The sequence below is a fragment of the Mastigoproctus giganteus genome, chromosome 6 (assembly GCF_048544385.1).
Source record: "Mastigoproctus giganteus isolate SK-2022 chromosome 6, ASM4854438v1, whole genome shotgun sequence".
In the NCBI taxonomy this organism is placed as follows: Eukaryota; Metazoa; Arthropoda; class Arachnida; order Uropygi; family Thelyphonidae; genus Mastigoproctus; species Mastigoproctus giganteus.
Window position 1 is genome coordinate 232,758,701 of NC_143580.1, and position 21,954 is coordinate 232,780,654.

At 37.3% G+C, this 21,954-nt stretch overlaps 1 protein-coding gene across 2 annotated transcripts in view; it reads right to left on the reverse strand.

The window, feature by feature from the left end:
* Cpsf100 (cleavage and polyadenylation specificity factor subunit 2) overlaps positions 1-21,954 on the reverse strand; it is a 199,703-nt gene that overhangs the window by 22,263 nt on the left and 155,486 nt on the right. For both annotated transcript variants that reach the window (XM_090375764.1, XM_090375763.1), the window contains 2 exons: positions 17,270-17,550; positions 10,254-10,428 (listed from right to left, as the gene is read on the reverse strand). In XM_090375764.1, coding sequence (XP_090231890.1) covers positions 10,254-10,428; positions 17,270-17,550 — 456 coding nt within the window. The remainder of the gene's footprint in view (positions 1-10,253; positions 10,429-17,269; positions 17,551-21,954) is intronic.

Sequence of the window (21,954 nt, forward strand, 5' to 3'; positions counted from 1 at the left end):
GACTACATTTTGATCAATGCCAGATTTCGCTCATCACTCATGGACGTTCGTGCCATGAGGGCACCTGATTGCGGATCTGATCACTACCTCATCCGGGCTAAGGTGCAGCTCAAATTACGGCATGCAAAAAGATCATCTCGGTCAGCCAAGCTGGACTGGAGGCAGCTAATGAATGCTGCCAACAAACAGGCATATCAGATCGCCCTATCCAACCGCTTCGAGATGCTGGCCGTGCCCGAGGATATAAATGAAGAAGAAAAGCAGATCTCTGATGCCATCCTGGAATGTGCCAAGCCCCTATGTCCACCTGCCCGACGTTGAACGCAACCATGGATATCAGACGAGTGCCTCGACCTCGTGGACAAACCGAAACAGGCAAAGTTGGTCGACTTTGAACGGTACTGGCAGCTAAACCGAGAAGTCCGACAAAGAATGACAGCAGAAAGAGAAGCATACTGGAACCAAGTGGCAGACGATCTTGAAGTGGCGGCATCCAAAAACGAGTACCGTACTCTCTACTGCACCCTCAGATGTCTGAGTGGAAAGACCAAATTGACTAGTGACAACATCAAGAATGCTGATGGGACCTTCGTGCGATCACCATCCGAACGCCTGCAACAGTGGAGTGAATTCTTCAAAGCTTTGTATAATCACGACCCACCTCAGGGACCGCCAGCAACAGCACTCTCGATCGACCCCCCTGAGGTCTCCATGGTCGATGTTGAGCCTACAGTAGAAGAAGTGAAAGCAGCCATACAATCCCTGAAGAATGGCAGGGCACCAGGAGTGGACCAAGTCACCACAGAAGCGATCAAAGCCGGGGGAGATGTACTGCTTCGCCGACTACACTCACTCCTCAAAACCATCTGGTGCACTGAACAAATTCCGTTAACATGGAGGAAAGCCATTATCGTACCGATCCACAAGAAAGGTGATAACCGGGACTGCAAGAACTACCGTGGCATCAGCCTCCTTTCCATCATCGGAAAGGTCTTTATGAAGATCATCCAGTCAAGACTGCAAAAACATCGCGAGCAAACCAGTCGAGAAGAACAGGCAGGATTTAGACCCGGGCGAGGATGCTGTGATCAAATCTTTGCCATTCGTCAGCTGATGGAGGAGAGGATCCGGTGTGGACAGCGAACCGTCATTGTTTTCATTGACTTTAAGTCTGCTTTCGACTGTGTCCACCGGCCTGCCTTATGGAAACTACTAGAGGTTGAACATGTACCTCGAAAAGTCATCACACTCCTCCAAACTGCATACAACGGTTTAACCAGCCAGGTGCGCATCCAGAACGATTTATCTGAGGAATTTACCATCCAAACTGGAGTCCGCCAAGGGGATGTAGCCTCCCCGTTGCTTTTCAACATCGTGGTCGACGCCATTATGAGGCAAGCATTCAGAAACAGACAGGGCATACAATATGACAAGGATCACTATGTGACTGACCTGATGTTTGCTGATGATAGTGCTATCCTTGCCGGTAACGACGCTGAAGCCACGGACATCCTCTACGACATTGCCCGCATTGCCCGGCCATACGGTTTGAAGATCAATGCTGGTAAGACAAAGGCCCTGACAACAGATGGGTCGCAAGCCACCATCTATCTCGAAGGCGTCCAGATCGAGCAAGTGCAGGACTTTAAATACCTTGGGTCGCTGGTCCAGGAGAAGAAAGTTGCATCCACCATGGAAATCCACAGCAGAATTGGACAGGCGGCCACTGCGTTCGCCTAGCTCAAATGGTGTCTGTGGAAGAGGACCAACATTTCCACAAAGACTAAAATCCGACTCTTCTGGACTTTGATCCTGCCCATTCTTCTTTACGGATCGGAAACATGGATTTGTCTCAAGTTAGATTTGAACAAACTTGAGGTATTCCAAATGCGATGCCTGTGGCAGATCTTGGGCATCTCTCTTCGCGACCGCATCACTAATGATACCATCCGTGCCAGATGCCAACAGCAACCAACCATTGCCGACCAAATCCAGAAGCGAAGGCTCAGATGGTTTGGCCACGTATGTAGAATGGGCACGAACAGAATACCATCCACACTCCTTTGGAGACAACGACCCACCCAATGGAGCATCCAACGGACTGCGCCTAGGAAAACGTGGGCCAAGCAAGTGGAAGATGACTTGAAGAGCCGACGTCTCGACCTTAACCAGGCCAGGACTGAAGCCATGGATCGTAAGGTATGGAAGAACATCACAGAGCAAGTCCGAAACCCTGCGGCACCTACAGCAGCATACTGGTTGCGTGGCCAACCGCCTCCCCCAGCTGCCAGCTAAGGAGCAAAGAAGAAGAAGAAGAATATATGTAAAACCGTTATTTTGTTCGAATCTTGCAGCCATTGTTTTTGTAAATATAGTGGTAGGGAATTCAAATTTTTAATTAAGGTAGCTCTAACGTATAATTATATAGAGTAATACGCTTCACTGTTTCTATTAGATAGCGTATAATTGACATTTAATTAATTTAATTTATTGATCTTATTAATTTAAAAGAGCATGCCCAAAACTAGAGCAGCAAAGCAACGGGCACAAAGTGGCAGGAGTGCTGTGACTCGGGGGGAGAACTGAAGGGGGCGATTCTCCAATGCATCACAGCCTAAAAAAATGTGCAACTTGTGAAATGTTTGCTGAACTCTCTGGAACAGAACAGAACATGATATTGCCATGGGGGATGTCTTTGTGCGTGCGCGATGTAAGGAAATCAGGCGACAACTCAGCGTTGTTATGGGCCTATGTGAGAGTTTGAAGGACAGGGTGGATGCCCTCGAAAGATCTAAATTGAGGGCCCATCAAGCTCTCAGCTGCCCACATCAACGCCAGAGCTTGCACTTGATCATCACGCAACACAGCGGCAACCCCCAAGGCAGAATGCACCGGTCCCACAGGAACTAGTAGTTGTTGGTGACTCTATTGTCAGGGAAACGGTGAACATGCTTTGTAAAAAGGATAGGTGGAACAGAACCAGGGTATGTCTGCCAGGGGCAAAGGTTGATGACGTTGTAGAGAGGATATCATCTTTTAAGGGCACAAAAGGTGATATAGTTGTGCACGTTGGCACTAATGATATTAAGAGTAGGAGACCGGCAGAATTACTTAACAAGTACAGGTCACTGCTGAACAAAAGACGAGAATTAGGGTTGAATTTGAAAGTGTCTGCAATTCTGCCCAGACACGATAGGAGGGAGTATATGATGAGAGCCTTTTTGATCAATTCAGCCCTGAAAAGATTGTGCAAGGCTTAAGGGATAGAATTTTTTTCAGCCTGGTCTGTACTTGTTAACAGGAGAGACTGCTTCTATAGGAATGGGATACACTTAAATAGAAAGGGTGCAAGAATATTTGCTGATGCTATCGAGGCAGTGTTAGGTGGGTCGGAAAACTGATAGCTTGGGGGGAATACAAGGACTAATAGTTTAACAGTAGCCGTAGGCAGAGTTGAAGGTGATTCTTGCACAACTTCTATTAGAATAAGTAGCGACCTGGAGCGAGGGGTGTTGGGAGTTTCAGGGACGGATGGCAGTCATCCTGAAATAGGTGGGTATATGGGATGTGTTAGGGTAACTAGGAATAGGAATATGTATGCTTGCATGTATACCAATGCTAGAAGTATAGTAAATAAATTTGATAAATTTGAAGTGTTGGTCAAGACATTAAAGGCATGGTGTCAAACAGATATAAGGAATGCAGAACTGGAATTTGGGGAGTACTATGTGTACAGAAAGGGAGGAGGTGTTATGCTGTTAATTAAGAAAAACATAAAATCAAAAGAAGTGCACCCAGTTGATATAGATGAACAGTGCACTGTTGAGTCAGTTTGGTGTGACATAAGCACTGCGAAAGCAAAAATAAGAGTAGGAATGTGTTATAGGCCTAATGACTCGAATGAGTACAATGAACAATTGTACAGAGAAATAGAGTGGGCTAGTAAATCAGAATGTCTTATAATGGGGGATTTTAACTTCCCAGATATTGACTGGAACTTGTGGGTTGGTCACTCCTCACACACTAGTCAGACTTTTGTGGATTTATTGGATGATTGTTTTCTGCAGCAGCATGTTCGAGAGGCAACTAGAGAGAGTAATACTCTTGATCTGGTTATCAGCAGCGATCATTCGTGTATTAAGAATTTGCAGATAAAGGAACCACTAGGTGGCAGTGATCACAGTGTACTGATGTGGGATTTACTTAAAGATTTAATTACCAACAGGGGTAAAGGAAAGGGTTTTGCTTCCGTAAAGGTGAGTACAGTGGTCTCAGAAAGTTTTTAAATTCTGACTGACGATGTTACCAACAGTAAATTCTAAGTGGGAAGCATTCAAGAAATGAATCGTGGATGCTACTAAAAGTTTTATACCTATTAAGAAATATTGTTAAAGGTTCAGGCCTAAATGGTTATCTAATGAACTAATGAGACTCGTAACAGGGAATAAAAATGCATGGTATGCATATAAATTATCAAGCGACTCAGAAGCCTATGGCAGATATAAGCTAGTCTGTAATCAGGTCACAAAGGAGGTTAGGTAGGCGAAGGCAGATTATGGGAAATCCTTGGCAAAAGATGCTAAGAAAAACAGCAAGGATTTCTTTATTTATATAAACTCTAAAAGGAAAGGGATGAATCTGATTGGTCTACTTGACATAGATGGTTCGACTGTTGATGATCCTACTCAGATAGTAAACAAACTGAATGAGTATTTTGCATCTAAATTCACACATCGAATTATTAAGGTTTGAAAATGGCAGGTTATCAAATTGTAGCAGGATACTTAATATTTTTGTAATAAAGAGCAAAGTGGAGGAGAAATTGTTGAAGTTAAACATAAGAAAAGCACCTTGGGTGGATGGGATCTATCCACTTATATTAAAGAAGGTGGCAAAGCAACTAAGCAAACCCTTAGCCATAATTATGAGAGCATCCTTGGACTCAGGGGAGATCCCCACGGACTGGAGATGTGCAAATGTATCCCCAATTCACAAAGGAGGATCGAAGGGTGACACGAGTAATTACAGACCAGTTAGTTTAACTTCTGTTCCGGGTAAAATAATGGAGTCACTGGTTAAAGATGCATTGCAGGATCATCTAGACAAGACTGTAGCAATAATTCAGACACAGCATGGGTTTGTTAAGGGAAAGTCTTGTCTGACAAATTTGATAGGATTTTATGATGTGGTTACAAAGGGAATGGATGCAAAAAATAATTTTGATATCATATATTTGGATTTCAGGAAAGCTTTTAACACTGTTGCGTATGAAAGGCTATTGTACAAATTGGAACAGAATGGTATTAAGGGTAAGTTGCTACAATGGATAAAAGGATGGTTAAGTGGGAGAAGACAGAGGGTGGTAATCAATGGGTGCTGCTCTTCTTGGACTAATGTTATTAGTGGAGTCCCACAGGGTTTGGTGTTGGGTCCACTGTTGTTTTGTTTATTTATCAATGATATTGATGAAGGTATATCAGGCTTAATGTCGAAGTTTGCAGATGATACAAAGGTTGGCAGGGTTGTTAATGACAGTAATGGCAGTGTGCTACTGCAACAGGATTTAGATAATTTGGGCAGATGGGCTAAGAAGTGGCAACTGAAGTTTAACCTTGACAAATGCAAAATACTGCATATGAGTAGAAGTAACCCCAGAGAAACGTACCAACTGTGTGGTACTACACTTAAGGTGGTAGAAAATGAAAAAGACCTGGGAGTAATTGTGCAGTCAGATATGAAGTTTTCTGGGCAATGCAGACAGGCTACCAGGGCAGGTCATGGGGATTTGTCAATGATATATAAGAATTTTGCTAACAGGGAAAAGGAGGTGATTGTCCCTCTGTATAAGGCAATGGTCAGGCCACGCCTTGAGTACTGCGTAAAGGTCTGGAGGCCTCATTTTAGGAAGGATGTAGATTTACCTGAGCGTGTACAGAGAAGGGCAACAAGATTGGTGAGGGGAATGAAGGGATCACCAATAAGTTCTGCAAATTGCAGTGGCTGGAGACTAGGTGCCTGTGCGGTGATCTGATCGAGGTGTATAAGGCCTTGAATGGGTTGAGCACGCTGAATTCTGATGGGATCCTTCCACTTGTTCAGATTACGAACCTAAGGGGGCATAAATTCAAATTAAGAAAGGACAGATGTAGAATAGATGTGCGGAAATTTGCCTTTAGCCAGCAGGTGGTTAAATGCTGGAACGAACTTCCATCTGTCGTTGTGGAAGTTGATAGGTTGAATAATTTAAGGAGGAACTGGACAGGCATTTGGAGGGAATGGTGTGATTTTTTTTTTTTTTTTTGGCTGATGCTGCATAAGCTCATACACTTGCTTTCTTGCAGCACACGCCACCACTACTACTACTACTATTGCAACATTAGGTTACTAGAAGAGCAGGATTTGTCCTCCTTTCTTGGAATTGGCCTGGTAAGAACAAATTTTGACATTAAAGGTACAAATTTTGGCAAAAAATGCAAAATAATGACAAATAGGGAGTTAACTTTGGAGCACAGCCTGGTATTCTCCAATTTTCCATTAAGCAAAAATGGAGAAATACCATCAGAACCTGCCGATTTTGTGAAACAGAATGGCTTAGGATTCTTCTAATTTTTTTTTTACTGGAAAATTGAGAGTCACTGAATGGAATGAATTCAGTATGGTAGGAAGAGGTTTATCAAGGTCATGAATGCAATAGTCCGAGGGAAAAGTAATATTCTAATAAGTCAGATTTACGTTTAGATGAAGATATAACAGAACCATTAGGACATAACAGAGGTGGAAGTATGGATGTATGGAATTTGAAGCAAATAACTCTGGCAAGGAGCTGGTTTGGCTACCATCTGGACAATTCTACTCTTAACTTTTTCAAAATCAAACATGGATTTATTAATAACTAGTTTACAACTCTCCAAACTTTAGTGTATGCAAAATTTGTATACAATAAAGTAGATTTGATTTAAGTCAGCTGTAATATACTATAGTATCTAATAATTTACAGCCTTACAAATTTTTTTTTTTTTTTTGAAAACTGATTTAGATAAAGGACAAGAGGTTATAGTAGAAAGACGAATAAAGGGTTTCACTACTACAAGAATAATTTCAGCGATACTATCAGCAAATATTATGATCAGCAGATCTTAATAAAGTACAACCCAGTCCAGTAGTCCAAACAATGAAGGGTGGAATGCAAAAGAATACCAGGCTGGGAATGGCACTGGGATAAAGGCTCCACTGGAAAATAGAACATCAAGTTGTAATCAGAGGTACCTGGAAGAAAACTAACATTAATTGAAGTGTAACATGAGTAATTACAGACCTGTTAGTGTGATTTCTGTTCAGGGAAAATAATAGTCACTGGTTAAAGAAGTAACGTAAGAACTTCTAGATAGGAATGCAGTTAAACTGCAGTCAGAGTATGGATTTGTTAACCGGTGGTCTTGTATGACCAATTTGATTGGATACTATGATGCATGACAAAGGATGCAAAAAATAATTCTGACATTATATAACTAGATTTCAGAAAAGGAGTTGATACTGTTCCACATGAAAGACTGCTGTACAAATTGGAGCAGTGCAGCATTAAGGGCAAGTTACTGTTATGGATAAAGGGATGGTCGAGTGCAAAAAGACAGAGTTGTTACAAATAGGCACTACTCTTCAACAAATGCTATTAGAGGAGTCCCCCAGGGTTCAGTGCTGGGTTGTTGTTGTTTTATATATTTATTAATGATACTGATGAAGGCATATCAGGCCTAATGTCTAAGTTTGCAAAATGATATGATGGTTGGTAGGGTATGACAGTAATCATGGTATGCTACTGCAACAAAGTATAGATAAATTACATAGATGGACTAAGAAGTCGCAACTGAAGTTTAACATTGACATCTGCAAGGTACTGCACATGGACACCAGTAATCCCAGATTAACATACCATGTAATACTAATATAATACTTACTAGTACTAAAACCAACACTAGGTGGTAGATGACCCTTATCAACCAGCGCAATACCACCACTTTCCTTAATGGAGGCTTGAAGTGGTGAAACCAAAGTTTAGTCTCCAGAGCAAAGCTTCTGGCATTCTCCCTTGCCATCTTCAACCTGCATGGTACTACTATTACTAACACCAATACTAATTAGTACCACTATTAATTTTAATATAATATAACACTAATAATATAATATTCTTGCTAACAGTAACACTAGGTGGTAGATGACTCTCATCAATCCGATGCAATACCACTACTTTGCTTATTGGAGGCACAAAGTGGTGAACCCATGTTTAGTTTCCAGCATTCCATCCTTCCTCATCTCCTTCTCATGCATGGTACTAAGTACTATAGGTTTTGATACTTTTTGTGTTTGGGATTTTCATAAAAAAAAAAACCCACTCAGGTAGTGGAGATTGAAAAAGATGTAGGTGTCAGGTTGTGCAGTCAGGTATGAAGTTCTCCAATCAGTGCAGAGAGGCTTCCAGGACAGCTCATGGTGCTTTGTTCAATGATATACAGTAACTTTTCTAGAAGAGCAGGGATAAGAAGGTGATTACTCCAGTGTACAAGGCAATAGTTAGGCTACATCTTGATTACTTCATACATGTCTATTGCACTGGTGGACCTGTTGCAGCAGGTGCAAAGAAGAGCAACAAATTTGGTGAGGGGAACAAAAGGGTGCTCTTGCTAGGAGAGGCTTCAGTTCTGCAAACTGCGGTATCTGGAGACTAGACACCTGCGAAGAGAACACTAAGTGCAACCCATCTTTGGACCCTTTGAAGAAGCTTGATCATTCTTACAATATACCTTATATGGTGGGATTATGACCTCCCTACAAACAAATGATTGTTAAATATATAGGACACCATGGGCCCTCTTTGCCACTTTTCTGTGCTGTACGGAGAACTTCATGTTTTCCAGTACTGTAAACATCAAATCCCTATCATCATCTACTTTTTTAATTCAATCCCATGAAGTGTATAAGTTATATTGAATTGCTATTCCACAAATGTAAGACATTTCATTTTGCTGCATTAAAACATAGTTGCCACTTCTCTGATCATTCCCAAAGACTAAGTTGTTTGTCCCAAAGAAGAGTTGCTTTGTGCGATTATTAAATATTCTCCTCATTTGATATCACACCCTGTATCTCTTTGTTGATGTCATTTAAGAAAATCAGAAATAATAGGGGACCTTGCTTCTAATGTTGCCCAGTTTGCTGAAGAGTAACCATTAATCACAACTCTCTGCCTCTTACCATGAAGCTACCCTACAAAACCATCTTAGAATATTACCCATAATCCCAGCATGTACTAACTTATACAGTAATCTCTCAATGAGGGACTGAATGAAATGCTTTGCTAAAATCCAAATAAACAATGTTGAAATTATTTCTTATATGTGCTCATAAGTGACTGTCAGAATGGCTAACCAGGTTGGTTAAACATAATATTCAATATAATATTTCCATAACATAATATTTCCTTTACAAAATTGTGCTGTTTTCTAAAGGAAAAATTAATGGATGGATAAGTGTAAATTTAATGGATAAAGAATAAATCAACAAGCAATTCCCAGTCCTCTGAAATATCATCTTTATTCTGAAATGGATCACTTAGTCCCTGGAGAAACCAAGACACTTTCTCAACTTTTCCACACTGTATACCTTTGTATTTTTGCTTCCAGCCATTTGTGTAAGAAAATAAACAATAAGATGAAAAAAAAAATTGGAAATAGTGTTTCAGGTAGTAAAAAGTGTGGCATAAAAGAAGAAAAAGAAAGAATAAATGTTGCAGAGTGGCCAGAGGCATTTTGAAACCAATAATTTTATACCTGCGAAGAGAAGTTTTGTTTTCAGAAGTCTCATACTTTTGCAGAATTAGTGTTTACAGTATGCTGATTTCAATATGCTTCCTGCAGACCAGAACTGTGGACCAAATATATGCTGAAATGCTACTAGACACTATCAATGTGAAAAAGATGTGGTGGAAAGAAGAAGCAATAATGCAGAGTAATGCCATGTATATATAAGGTTGGTGGCAAAAACTTGCCGTTGTACAATGTTTTAAAAAGAAAAAATGCTGTCTAAACTTACTTTTTTTCCAAATTTGTCTTTCAATCAATTGGGTATGTTTTCTATTCAAGGCGATGTGGTATTTTGATAAATCTGATATATATTTTTTAAACTGTAGGTAAGCAAAATACGATCACAAAAAAAATTCTGACATTAGGAAGAATTATAATTTTGAGAATTATTATTACCTGATAATTCTTCCTTTTCATCCTCTTCCATAGTGTCCTCTATTTTCACACCTAACTCTGTAAGACTTACTTTTTCTTCTTGTTCCATCACAATTTCTCCATCAACCCATGCTAATTCTGCTTCCTTAGCTCTGACAAAATTCAGAGAGCTCACCAAAGAATCTTTTAATTTTACCTAATAAAGAAAATCAGTTGCATTAAATGGAGAATTTAGAAAACAGTAACTCATATTAAATGAGGAAGAGAAATTGAAAGAATGTTATCAGGCTGAAAATTAAAAAAAAAAAAAAAAAAAAAATTAGGAATGCATGTTGCATATGTAATTATCAATGTTTTACAAATCATAGAAATGCAATAATTTAAAATGCAAAATAGTGTTTGGAACTGACATATACACTACTACTCAAGTAGTGGTGCATGTGAAGTTCTGAACTTTCATATGAAAGTTCAGAACTTCACATGGTATGCTACTGCAGCTAAGGTGTAAAATTTTGGCATATAACACTATGATTGCTACTTATCTGACTATTCTGGGGGACTATCTGTTGTCCTGAAGGAATGTCACTTGACACTAACTATTCTCAAATCCTTGCATCAACTACAAATTTTAACATCATGCTCTCTATCCCTTCATCAATGTCTTCTTCTCTTCTCAGTGCGCCATCTCCTAATGGAGGTCAGCGACCACCATAGCAAATGTCCCTCCATCTCTGGTAGCTCTGAAGAGTTGCTCGGTGTTTAGTCCTGTCCAATTCTTGATGTTATCTAGTCATGATGTGCATCTTCTCCTAGGCTTTCTTTTTCTTCTTCTTCCTTCCATTCTTGCCTCAATAATTAGCTGTGGAATTGCATATTTGTTGTTCCGCATCAGGTGTCCAAGGTACGTCATTTTTCTTTTCTTTACATCCTTCAGCAATTCACGGGTTTTTCCAATTCTCTGCAGGATACTCTCATCGGTCATTCTTGCTATCCATGGCACTTTCAACATTCTTCTGTATGTCCACATTTCAAATGCTTCTAGTTTTTTTTGAGGTGCTAGTTTTCAGTGTCCATGTCTTGGCACCAAACAACAAAACTGACCAAACGTAACATCTCATCATCTGGATTCTAAGGTGGAGATCCAGGTTTACATTGCACAATGCAGATCTCATTTTAAGAAAATACTGCCTGGCCATTTCAATCCTTTCTTTTATTCTTATATCCATTTCTTCAATTTAGGCCTCTGGGGTTGGGAGTATTCTGATTTATAATAACTGCAATGTAATACACCAACCGTATAACAGAAACTTTATTAAAATAGAAATAATATAATATGAGCCCGGATCAAATTAAAATGATAAAATAAAATAAAACACACTGATACAATAAAAGCAATAAGATAATAAATAAAATATAAAGAATAGCAATTACCCTAATTGTAATTGCTATTGGAATAAGATATAAAGAGAATAGCAATGAAATAAAAAATATGCAATTGAAATAAAATATAAAGAATAGTAATTACACTAATTGCAATTGCTATTCTTTATATTTTATTTTATACTTTATTTATTACCTTATTGCTTTCATTGTACAATCAGTGTATTTTAATTTATCATTTTAATTTGATCTGGGCTTCTATTATATTATTTCTATTTTAATAAAGTTTCAGTTATACGGTTGGTGTATTACATTGCAATTATTATGAATCATTTCCATATCCAGTTCATTTTTGTCCTTGATCCAACAGCCGAGATATCTGATTTTGTCAACTCTATCAGCCTTCCATTTAACAAGAGTGGAGGTGTTGGCATTGCTACATTAATGATCATGAGCTTGTTGACATTAATCCTGAGGCCGATTCTTTCATTTTCCTCACTCACACGATTGAGGAGTATCTGTAAGTTCTGCATATTAGTTATACAAAATACAGTGACATCTGCATAGTGAAGGTTGTTAATCGCTCTGCCATTGACCGATATTCCTTCATTTCTTCTATCTAATGCTCTCTTGATGACGTCTGAATAAATGTTAAACAGGAGGGGGAGAGTACACACAATCTTGCCTCACTCCATGTTCAGCTTTGATATTTTCTGTCTTTCTGCCATCAACTACAACAGATTTGGTTCCAGTAGAGGTTTTTGATTATTCGGATGTCCTTTTCATCAAGGCCGGACTCTTCAAGGACCTCAATGAGCTTGGTGTGTTGAATTTGATCAAAGGTCTTCTCAAAGTCAATAAAACAAAGATGGGCATCAATCTGTTGTTCTCTGCACCTTTGCATCATAACATGGGCACAAAATCGCGCTTCTCTTGTACCCAGTCCCTAAATTCAAATTGCACATCGTCCATCAACTACTCACACAATTCCTGAAAATTTTATTTTGAATTATTTTTAGGAACATTTTGAGGACTTGGCTCATCAAGCTGATTAGTCTGAAGTTTCTACAAGTCCTGGTGTTTAGTTTTTTTGGAAGAGTGATGAATGTTGATGTCAGCCAGTACAAAGGGATGTTACCCATGTCGTAAATTCTGTTAAATAATTCAACAAGAATGTTGCTGTTTTTGTAGTTGAGCAATTTGACCATTTCTGCTCTGATTTCATCAGGTCCTTTGGCTCTACCACTGAATCGTTATTGTCATCTATCTGATGTCAATGTCAGCAAAGAGGTTTTATGTATTTTTATGTATTTGTCCACATGTTCAGCTTTTCTGATTCTTCTATGATAATCTCACCTTTGTCATTTCGGATTGAAGTTGGTTGTTTCCTTGTATTAATTCCTGAAATCTCTAATCTTTTTGTGAAGATTGAAATAATCATGCTTTTCATGCAGTGCTTCTACTTCTCTGCATTTTTCTGTGATCCAACTCTCTTTAGTTCCTTTAATTTTGTTCTTAATCAGTCCTTGTACCTTAGTGCACTGCAGTTCTTAAATGCTCTGCACTTCTCCATGAATGTCAAAATTTCATCTGTCATCCAGTTCTCCTTCTTCAGACATTTTTCATAACCTAGAATCATCAATGTCATTTAATTCTAATCCCAGAATTAGAATCCCACTTCTAATCCTAGATATTCTGAATAGTAATTATTAATTACAACCATTGGCCTCCTGCTGTGCAGTCATCCTGTAATCCATCTGAGGATCTTACTTGAGATCCCAATATGCTCCAGCTTATACAACAATCTCTTGAATGGGGCTGAGTCAATTGCTTTGCTGATATCCAAATAAACAAGGCCAAAGTTATTTCCTGTCCAACTTACGAGTGATATTGTCATAACAGTTTATTGGGTTAGTTAAACAAGATTTTTTCCTTTGTTAAACTATGTTCAGTTCCTTTGAGGCAATCATTCCTATCTAGGTGACTGTATTGCATTCCTAATAATTGCTCCATGATTTTCCCTAGTTCTGAAGTCAGACTCAATCTTTAGTTACCCATTTCACCTTTATAGACTGATAATATACTGACCTCACTTGTCATCAATCACCTTAGCACTCCATGATCATTCCCCATTAAGGGTTCCTGTAGTATTAACTCTATGTGTAATACTATCAGAATTACGGGTTCTGAGATCTAGAATATTCTTGCTCCTAGTACATTACATTCCTTACTTGTAGATATAGACAGTAATCATTTGGCAAATTTAAAATTTTCTATCCCCACTCTTCCAACCATTACAATTTGTAAATAGAGGTTCTCATTGTACTCTTCAGTTCCCAGAGTGTGGCATAGTCCCACTCTCATTATAACTTTGCTTCCAAAATCTTTGAGTCTGTTTAGGTCTGAATCTTGGAATGCTTTTGTAGCGTGCAAGCTACTTTTCACAAGTAACACAACTCAAACTATCCTACCTATTTTCTCCTCTCTTCCCTCCTCCCTAAATACACTTAGTTTCCATTATGTCAGCATTATTATTCCTAACCAGTAGTTCAACCTTACTTATTTTATTGAGAAAAATCTTGATATTACTGTTGACACAGTTCAGACTAAGTGTTCTTGTACTATTTACTACCCTGACACATTCCTTAAAGTTATTTAAAGTTTACTGTCCTAGTATGACACATTTCAAATGTTGTTATCTTTAACATATCTTTCTAATATCAGAAGACTGATTTTTGTGGCCTCATTCAAGGGCCCTTGAGATATGTTCAAATGTTATTTTGAACCATATCATCAGAAAAACCATATAAGCATTACCTCCAGCAAAATTGTTAAAGCATCCTCAATAATATCAACAAATGCCCTTGAACTACCTTTGTTTAAATGTATTTCATCTCTACAAAACAGATTCCTTCCACCTACCAGGGAAGGCCCTGATAGGCAAAAGGAATCCTCCCCCCCAAAGTTTTGCACAGTTCCTCAAACGTTGAGTTAATCCATAAGTTTTTCAAAATACAGTGCCGTCTTCCATGCCAGTTAACTGCTCAAAGAACTAATAAATAAAAATAATTTGGGAATTTTTCTTACAGATGGAATTGAGTAATTTGGAAAATATATATATTTTTATTTTTTAACTATTGAAATATTGTTTCAATTTTCCAAGTTAAATTATGTGATGTTATCTGTAAGAAAAATGCTACAAAATTATTTTTGTATATAACTTCTAAGACCAGTTAACAGTTAGTATCCTGATTAAAGCAGATATATTTTTAACAAAGTATTGTACATCATTTAAATAATAAGCTATTTTAAGCTTACTTTTACAGATTATGAGTATCATTATCTTTTCTGTAAAATACTTAATTAATGAACTAGACTTGGATTGTTCTATAGATCTTTTATCAAATCTTGTAATAATATATCATAAATATTATTAATTCATTTTGTTTTTTGTGTTCTTACTTTTTCTAATTTTTTGTTAGATTTTATATGCATTTATTTACTTTTCAACACTTTAGTGTGCAGTTTGGTGTAAACCATAGCCTTATAAGGTTGTCTAAATGAAAGATTTGGTGAAATTATATTTATATTCAATGTTATTGGGATAACCTGTTTTTTACTGATAATTTTTTTTACTGATAGTTTTTTACTGATAATGCTATATATAAATAAAACAGCAAAATACAATGTGATAAAAGGGTAGCCAAATTAACACTTTTAGGTAATAAAAGGTAATTTCTGCCTCAATAAATAGATATATACACAACACGGAAAAGGTAACATAGTTATATGAGAGCGATTAAGAGAAAATAAAAGAATTTCAGCCACATTTAAGACTACCATTACAGTATTCTGATTTACAAATGTTCTAATTAATGAACTTTATATCTTACAAATAATTTAGAGTAAAAATTTTATTTATGAAGTTTTGCTCTAATTCAGCAAATCAATAAAAACTAAAATTTATTTATTATATTTTTTTGCCCAACAGAATATAAGATCCTATATTCAGGTAGTCAATATAAAAAGAAGTTACAATGTAATAAAAATATCCAGAAACTACATATGTAATAAAAACAATTGTTGATAACAACTTCTTAATGTATTTTTGAAGTTTCCCATTTGATCAAAAACATTTAAATCATTATTGCTAACAATTTTATACTTTATTTTTGGGTTAATTTTAGTGTTTCTGTTAACGTTATACTTTTTAAAATTTGTGTTTTCTGATTGCTTGTAACTAACATTCCATAGAATAATAATGTAATTTTATAGCTTTTTAGTTATAATATATAAGGGCTGTTCAATTAAAATACATTTAAGGCTTTTAAAATAAATTTATTTTTAAAAAATTTAAAGCCATCTTTAGCATTTAGACATCTTACAGCTTCACTAATCTAAATATTCCATCTTCAAAAAATTCTTTAGGTTGTTCACAGAACCATTTTTTAATATCTGTTTGATTTTGCCATCTGTACTGACTGAAATTCATCAGTTTAAATTTTTTTCAACAGACAAAAATATGAAAGTTACATGCAAACATACTAGTCCCTTGGCCCATACAAAGGAGTATTTTAATGCTTCCTAATGACTCTTTGAAAGCAAGGGCTGAATTGGGTTGATAATGTACATGCATGGATGCTTATTGTGAAGCAAGCTATTTCCTTCTGTTAGTTGTTCCAGTTTCTTGAATTTGATACTAAGGGGCAGGCAGAAGTTTTCAGTATACCATTAAGAGTTAATACCGGCATCAGGTTCTCTAAAGTCTAAGAGTCACAGTGGTTAAAACACATGATTACCATACTTTTTTTTTCTAGAAGAAATCTGGGATTGACAATGTTTTGTTCTTAGAGACTAAGGATGCTTCCACTGCCTAGCGAAAAGATAACACTCCAGTTTAAAGTGATGGCATCAGTCATAATTGCATTCAAAATTCACAGCCCCCTTCAAGTGATCAAATGATAATTCCATTCACAAGTTCTTTTTTCTTTCAGTAACCTTGGAATCCATTAAGTGGTGACCTAATAACTAATATCATGAATAACTGAGTGGACACCCTTTGTTGATATTCTGCAGCTGTAAAAGTTCTCAAATTATCATGCAACTTTTACTGCATAGCACAATTTCCAAAGCATCACCAAAACAAAATTAAAATAATCGACAAATAATAACTCTAGGGAAATTAGTTTGCGGCTGACAGCACATAAATTTCATAAATAATGGATGTATTCTATGTTATATGAAAAATATTTCCTAATAAAAAAGAGCTAGGTAATAAACAGAAAAATTCAGGTAATAAATTGAATAGCCTCTACTACTTTGTATAATCAAATTTTAGTTAAGTGGATTCATTAACATTTGGTATTTGCTATGTTTAAATTTAACAAAATATATGCAGATAAGAAATAAGTATATGTATTGATAAAAAAAAGTGTAGTGTAAAAACTACATAAAATAAGAAATTGCTGTTCAAAGTAGTGAAAGTGCTGTAGTGGGACTGCAATTTGTAGGAGAATCACCTAATGATTCTGCTACAAATCATGGCCTCATGTGCTGTTTGTGTTTGCAGAACTTTCTGGACCAGGACAAATATTTATATTTCTACATAAACAGTTTTAATATTTGATATGATACAAAAATAGGACTATATTTCTTACTTGGTATATATGGCTCTCTGTGGTAGCATCTACAATTTCAAACAATCGTGGACAGAAAACTTTGCCCTGTACAGCACCAGTACTTTGACAGAATGCAGCTAAGAGCTCAGTAGCTTCTTGAGAGCCTCTAACTAAAATAAGCCTCCTTGGTTTTATAAGAGCTATAATCTTCTTTATTGATTCACTATCTGACCTTCCTTCAAAATCAATGAACTGCACAGATGCATTGATATCAAGAGTCTGAGAAAAAGATATGCATTTTGTGGGCACTTCCATGATGTCTGTAATAATGACAAAGTTGAATTAGATTTTTCAAATTTTTTACATTTTATCCATTTTTTTTTAACCATAATGCAAAAGAGAAATAACTTTTTTATATAAAATATACGGTAAAACAAAATAGATATTTCTGTTATATTTTTCCTCTGGGCTTTTGGCATCCTGTGTAACTTACACTTCCAACTTCTGTCTCTCTCTCTCTCTCTCACACACACACACACACCTGGTTGTTGACAACTGACAAGAGGCCAGTTTTGTAATTTGTGTGGCAACTCCTTAATTTGTCAATTTTGTAAATATTTATACATATTTTTTACCTTCTATCTCACTTGTATCACTCTGTATCTCCCTTATTTTTTTTTTTTTTCACTTTACACACACACACACACACACACACACACACACACACACACACACACACACACACACACACACACACACACGCCAAAACATTATGATCACTAATAGTGTGTTGGGTCACCTTTTACCATGATAACTGCTTGCACCTGACATGGCATTAACTCCATGAGACCACAAAAGGTGTCTTCGGGGTATCCTGGACCAGCCGGACATCTTGGAGTTTGGCAACAGGCCGAAGCACTGGAGTGGACTGGCAAATGCTGTGTTCCACTGCATCTCACAAATTTTTGAGCGAGGGGACTTGGTGACCAAAAGAGCACAAACTACTTGGAACTTGGTCTAAAACAATGCCAAGGCAGGATCTGGTAGCGAGGGTGTGTTTAATGGGGGTGAGGGGAACTAGTGATTTCATTAAAACTGCCACTGGCCTGTCTGATTGCAGTTGCTCACTTGCTTACCGTCGAATATGCACCCACCCATTGGCAAGATGCAGCTGGAACCTTGATTCATCAGACAAGGTGACTCTTTTCCATTTGTCCAATGTTCAAATGGTGCTTACTGCAGGTGGAGATGTCAATGATGGTCGTTCAACATGGACACATGAACAGGTCACCTACTCTGTAGGCAAGAGCATCTGTCTGTCAGATGGTATGCTCAGAAATGTTTCTATGTGTGCCCTGTTGTAGTCTGCTGTTAATTGAGGGATCATGAGACATACTCTCCTGTTGACCCAGACAGTATGCTCCAACTGCTGTTGACCTTGACAGTCAACCATTGTTGGGCTCCTGGTCTACTCATCCTGGAATGTTGGGCTGTTGCCTCTCTCTTCAAACCATTCCTGCCATATCTTCACTAAGGCGGCCCTTGAACAGTGACATTGCCTGTATAAAATTTGCTGAGATGACTCCAGCCTTCCTAGTAATGAAAGTCATAAAATTATTCCTGTTCGAAATCCATCAGATCCTTTCCTTTCTCTGTTGTATGGGCTACATACTGACAAAATGACAGGCAGCACCATTCGTTTGATCACTATATATTCCATGCCAATCAGTATTGCCACTCCTAGGTGCCTGTAGGATGTATATGCAAGCATGCAAACAGCATTTTTAGGGGGGGGGAGAGAGAGAGAGAGAGAGAGAGAGAGAGAGAGAGAGAGAGAAGATACAGAAAAATATTATCCATAATCTATTATGGAATTATTCATTTTTTTTTTTTTTATTAACTAGAGTTAAGAAAAAAATTAAGTTATTCTAATGTACATATGTGTGTATTTTTTAAATAAATCAGTGTATAGGTATGAATAGAGAGAGAGAGAGAGAGAGAGAGAGAGAGAGAGAGAGAGAGAGAGAGAGAGAGAGCTACACTTCAATGCTAAGGTTGGAAAGAGACAAAACAGCACAGAAAGGGAAACTATAGGAAATTTAAGGAATTGGTGAAAGAAATGAAAGAGGTGAAAAGCTTGTGGAATTTGCAGAATCTCAAGGAATGTCAGTAATGAACATTTTTTTCAAGAAAAGGGTGAACAGAAAGTGGACATGGAAAAGCCCAAATGGATTAAAACTAATGAAACAACTGACTTCATCCTCACTAACAGAAGATATATTGTGAACGATGTTACCGTTCTGAACAAGGTAAATGTTGGAAGTGATCACAGAGCAGAATGGTAAAATACACACTTGATATAGATATAATATAAACTGTTAGAGTAATAATAAGAAGGACTTTGATTAAAGAGGAGAAAAAGCAGTATGCACTGAAACTTAAGAACAAGTTTGAGCTTCTGCAGACTTTTCAGGACCAAGATAACAACAAAGAATACAACTTTCTAACAGTGATAAAGCCTGAGAAACCGATAAGTAAAAAGAAATCCAAAGAAGAAAAAATTTAGTCATAGTAGAAGACTACTATAAAGTATTATATAAGGAGCAAGAGAATGATGCCAGCAGTGAGGAAGATGGATCACAAATTTGCAACACATATGACATACCCAATATCCTTCCTGATGATATAGTATATGCATTGAAGAGAATGAACAATCAAAAAGCCCCAGGTGAAGATGAAGTTACTGTAGAATTATTAAAATTGGGAAGAAAAGACATTTGACACAGAAACTGACAAAACTCTTCACAAAATACATTAGGAAAGGCATGAGCCCTTAGAAGTGGAATAATGCAATCATAATTTTGCTGCTTAAGAAAGGAGACAAATCAGAAATTGGAAATTATAGACCAATTAGCTTGTTTTCCCATATCTACAAGTTGTTCACAAGGGGCATCACTAACAGATTAGAAAGAATACTTGATGAGAATCAGCCAAAAGAGCAAGCTGACTTTAGGATAGGATTCTGAAGTATGGATCACCTTCATGTAATATCACCCCTAACGGAGAAAGCAAATGAACATAAAACACCATTATGCCTGGTATTTTGTGGATTATGAAAAGGCATTTGACTCCATAAGGCAATGTTTTGGCCACTGGAACGACAAGCCATAGACACCCAATACATTATAATTTTGAAGAAAATATATGAGAATGCTACCTCCTTTTTAGGCTAGACAAACACAGTAGCAAATTAAAATTTTGAGAAAGAAGTTCGGAAAGAAGACAACATCTCCGAAGTTGTTTACTGCTGCCCTTGAGGAAGCTTTCAGATGATTGGACTGGTTGCAGAAAGGAGTCAATGTGAATGGAGAGTACCTAAACCATTTACGATTTGCAGATGACATTGTGATCATAAGCCATGATCCCAAAGAATTAGAGGAAAACTTAAATCAGCAGAGTTAGTAAGGATTTTGGACTAAAGACGAATATGGCTAAAACAAAAGTAATGATGAACAAGTATGCAACAGAAAGGGATATAATCATTGAAAGAGTAGAATTTGAAATGAATTATATGAAATGAATTGAAAGAGTAGAATTTGAATTATATGGGTTCATATACTTATCTTGGACAAGTCATTAGCCGTAACAATGATAAATGGCTGGAAGTCATGGGAAGAATAAATTTTGGATGGTAGCATTCAGGAAATATAGTCTCATACTGAGAAGCAATATCCCAATTTGTCTGAAACATAACACAATGAACCAATGTATACTCCTCACCATGATTTATGGAAGTGAAACTTGGACACTCACCAAAAGAATGGACGAAAGGCTGAAAACTACACAGCAAAGAATGGAACAAATTATATTAGGAATCAGACTGTTGGATAAGAAAAAAAAACATTATGCAGCAAACATAAGTAAGGGACATTCTTATCAAAACTAAGGAAATGAAATGGTCTTGGGCAGGAACATAGCTCGAAAATATAATAACAGAATGGTACCCAAGAGGAGCTAAAAGAAAATCCATCGAAGACAACAACAGAAATGGACAGATGAAATTCAAGAGTTCATGGGTAGTAAATGGATGGCCATTTCACAAAACAGAAGGAACCGGAAAGCTGCTGGAGAGGCCTTCATCCTGCAGTGGATTGAAATGGCCAATGATGATGATGGTGGTGATTAAGATTCTCATAAATTTGAGCTCAGAGTGTTCATGAAACTTGCACCAGTTCACCATGGCTGCCTAGTTGGCATGATTCCTGTCAGTAAATGAAGGAATTTCTGAGATCCTCCTCAATCAAGGTTGTAGTTAGTTCATCTCAAGCAGAGGTTTTCCAGCCCGTACAACATGCAAAATTCTACAGACAAAATATATATACATTAAACCAGCAGTTCTCAAACTGTGCTTTGCGACACCCTGGGGAGATGCCATAATTTACCAGGGGTATCGCGGACAATGTAATAGTTTATGTAAGATTTCCATGGAAAATATTAAAAATTTATTAATTATAGATGTTTTACTTCAAGGGAGGCACTGCAAAAATTTTACAGGTCAAGGGAGGTGTGGGCTCAGAAAGTTTGAGAACCACTGCATTAAACTCTAAAATCTGGCACCCTCAAGGGTTAAGAGCTGTCGGATTTTAGAGAGGTGCACCTACTGCTTGAGCAGTTTTATAGGAGCACATTTCAGTGAATGTGAAGAACTAACAACTGAACTTATT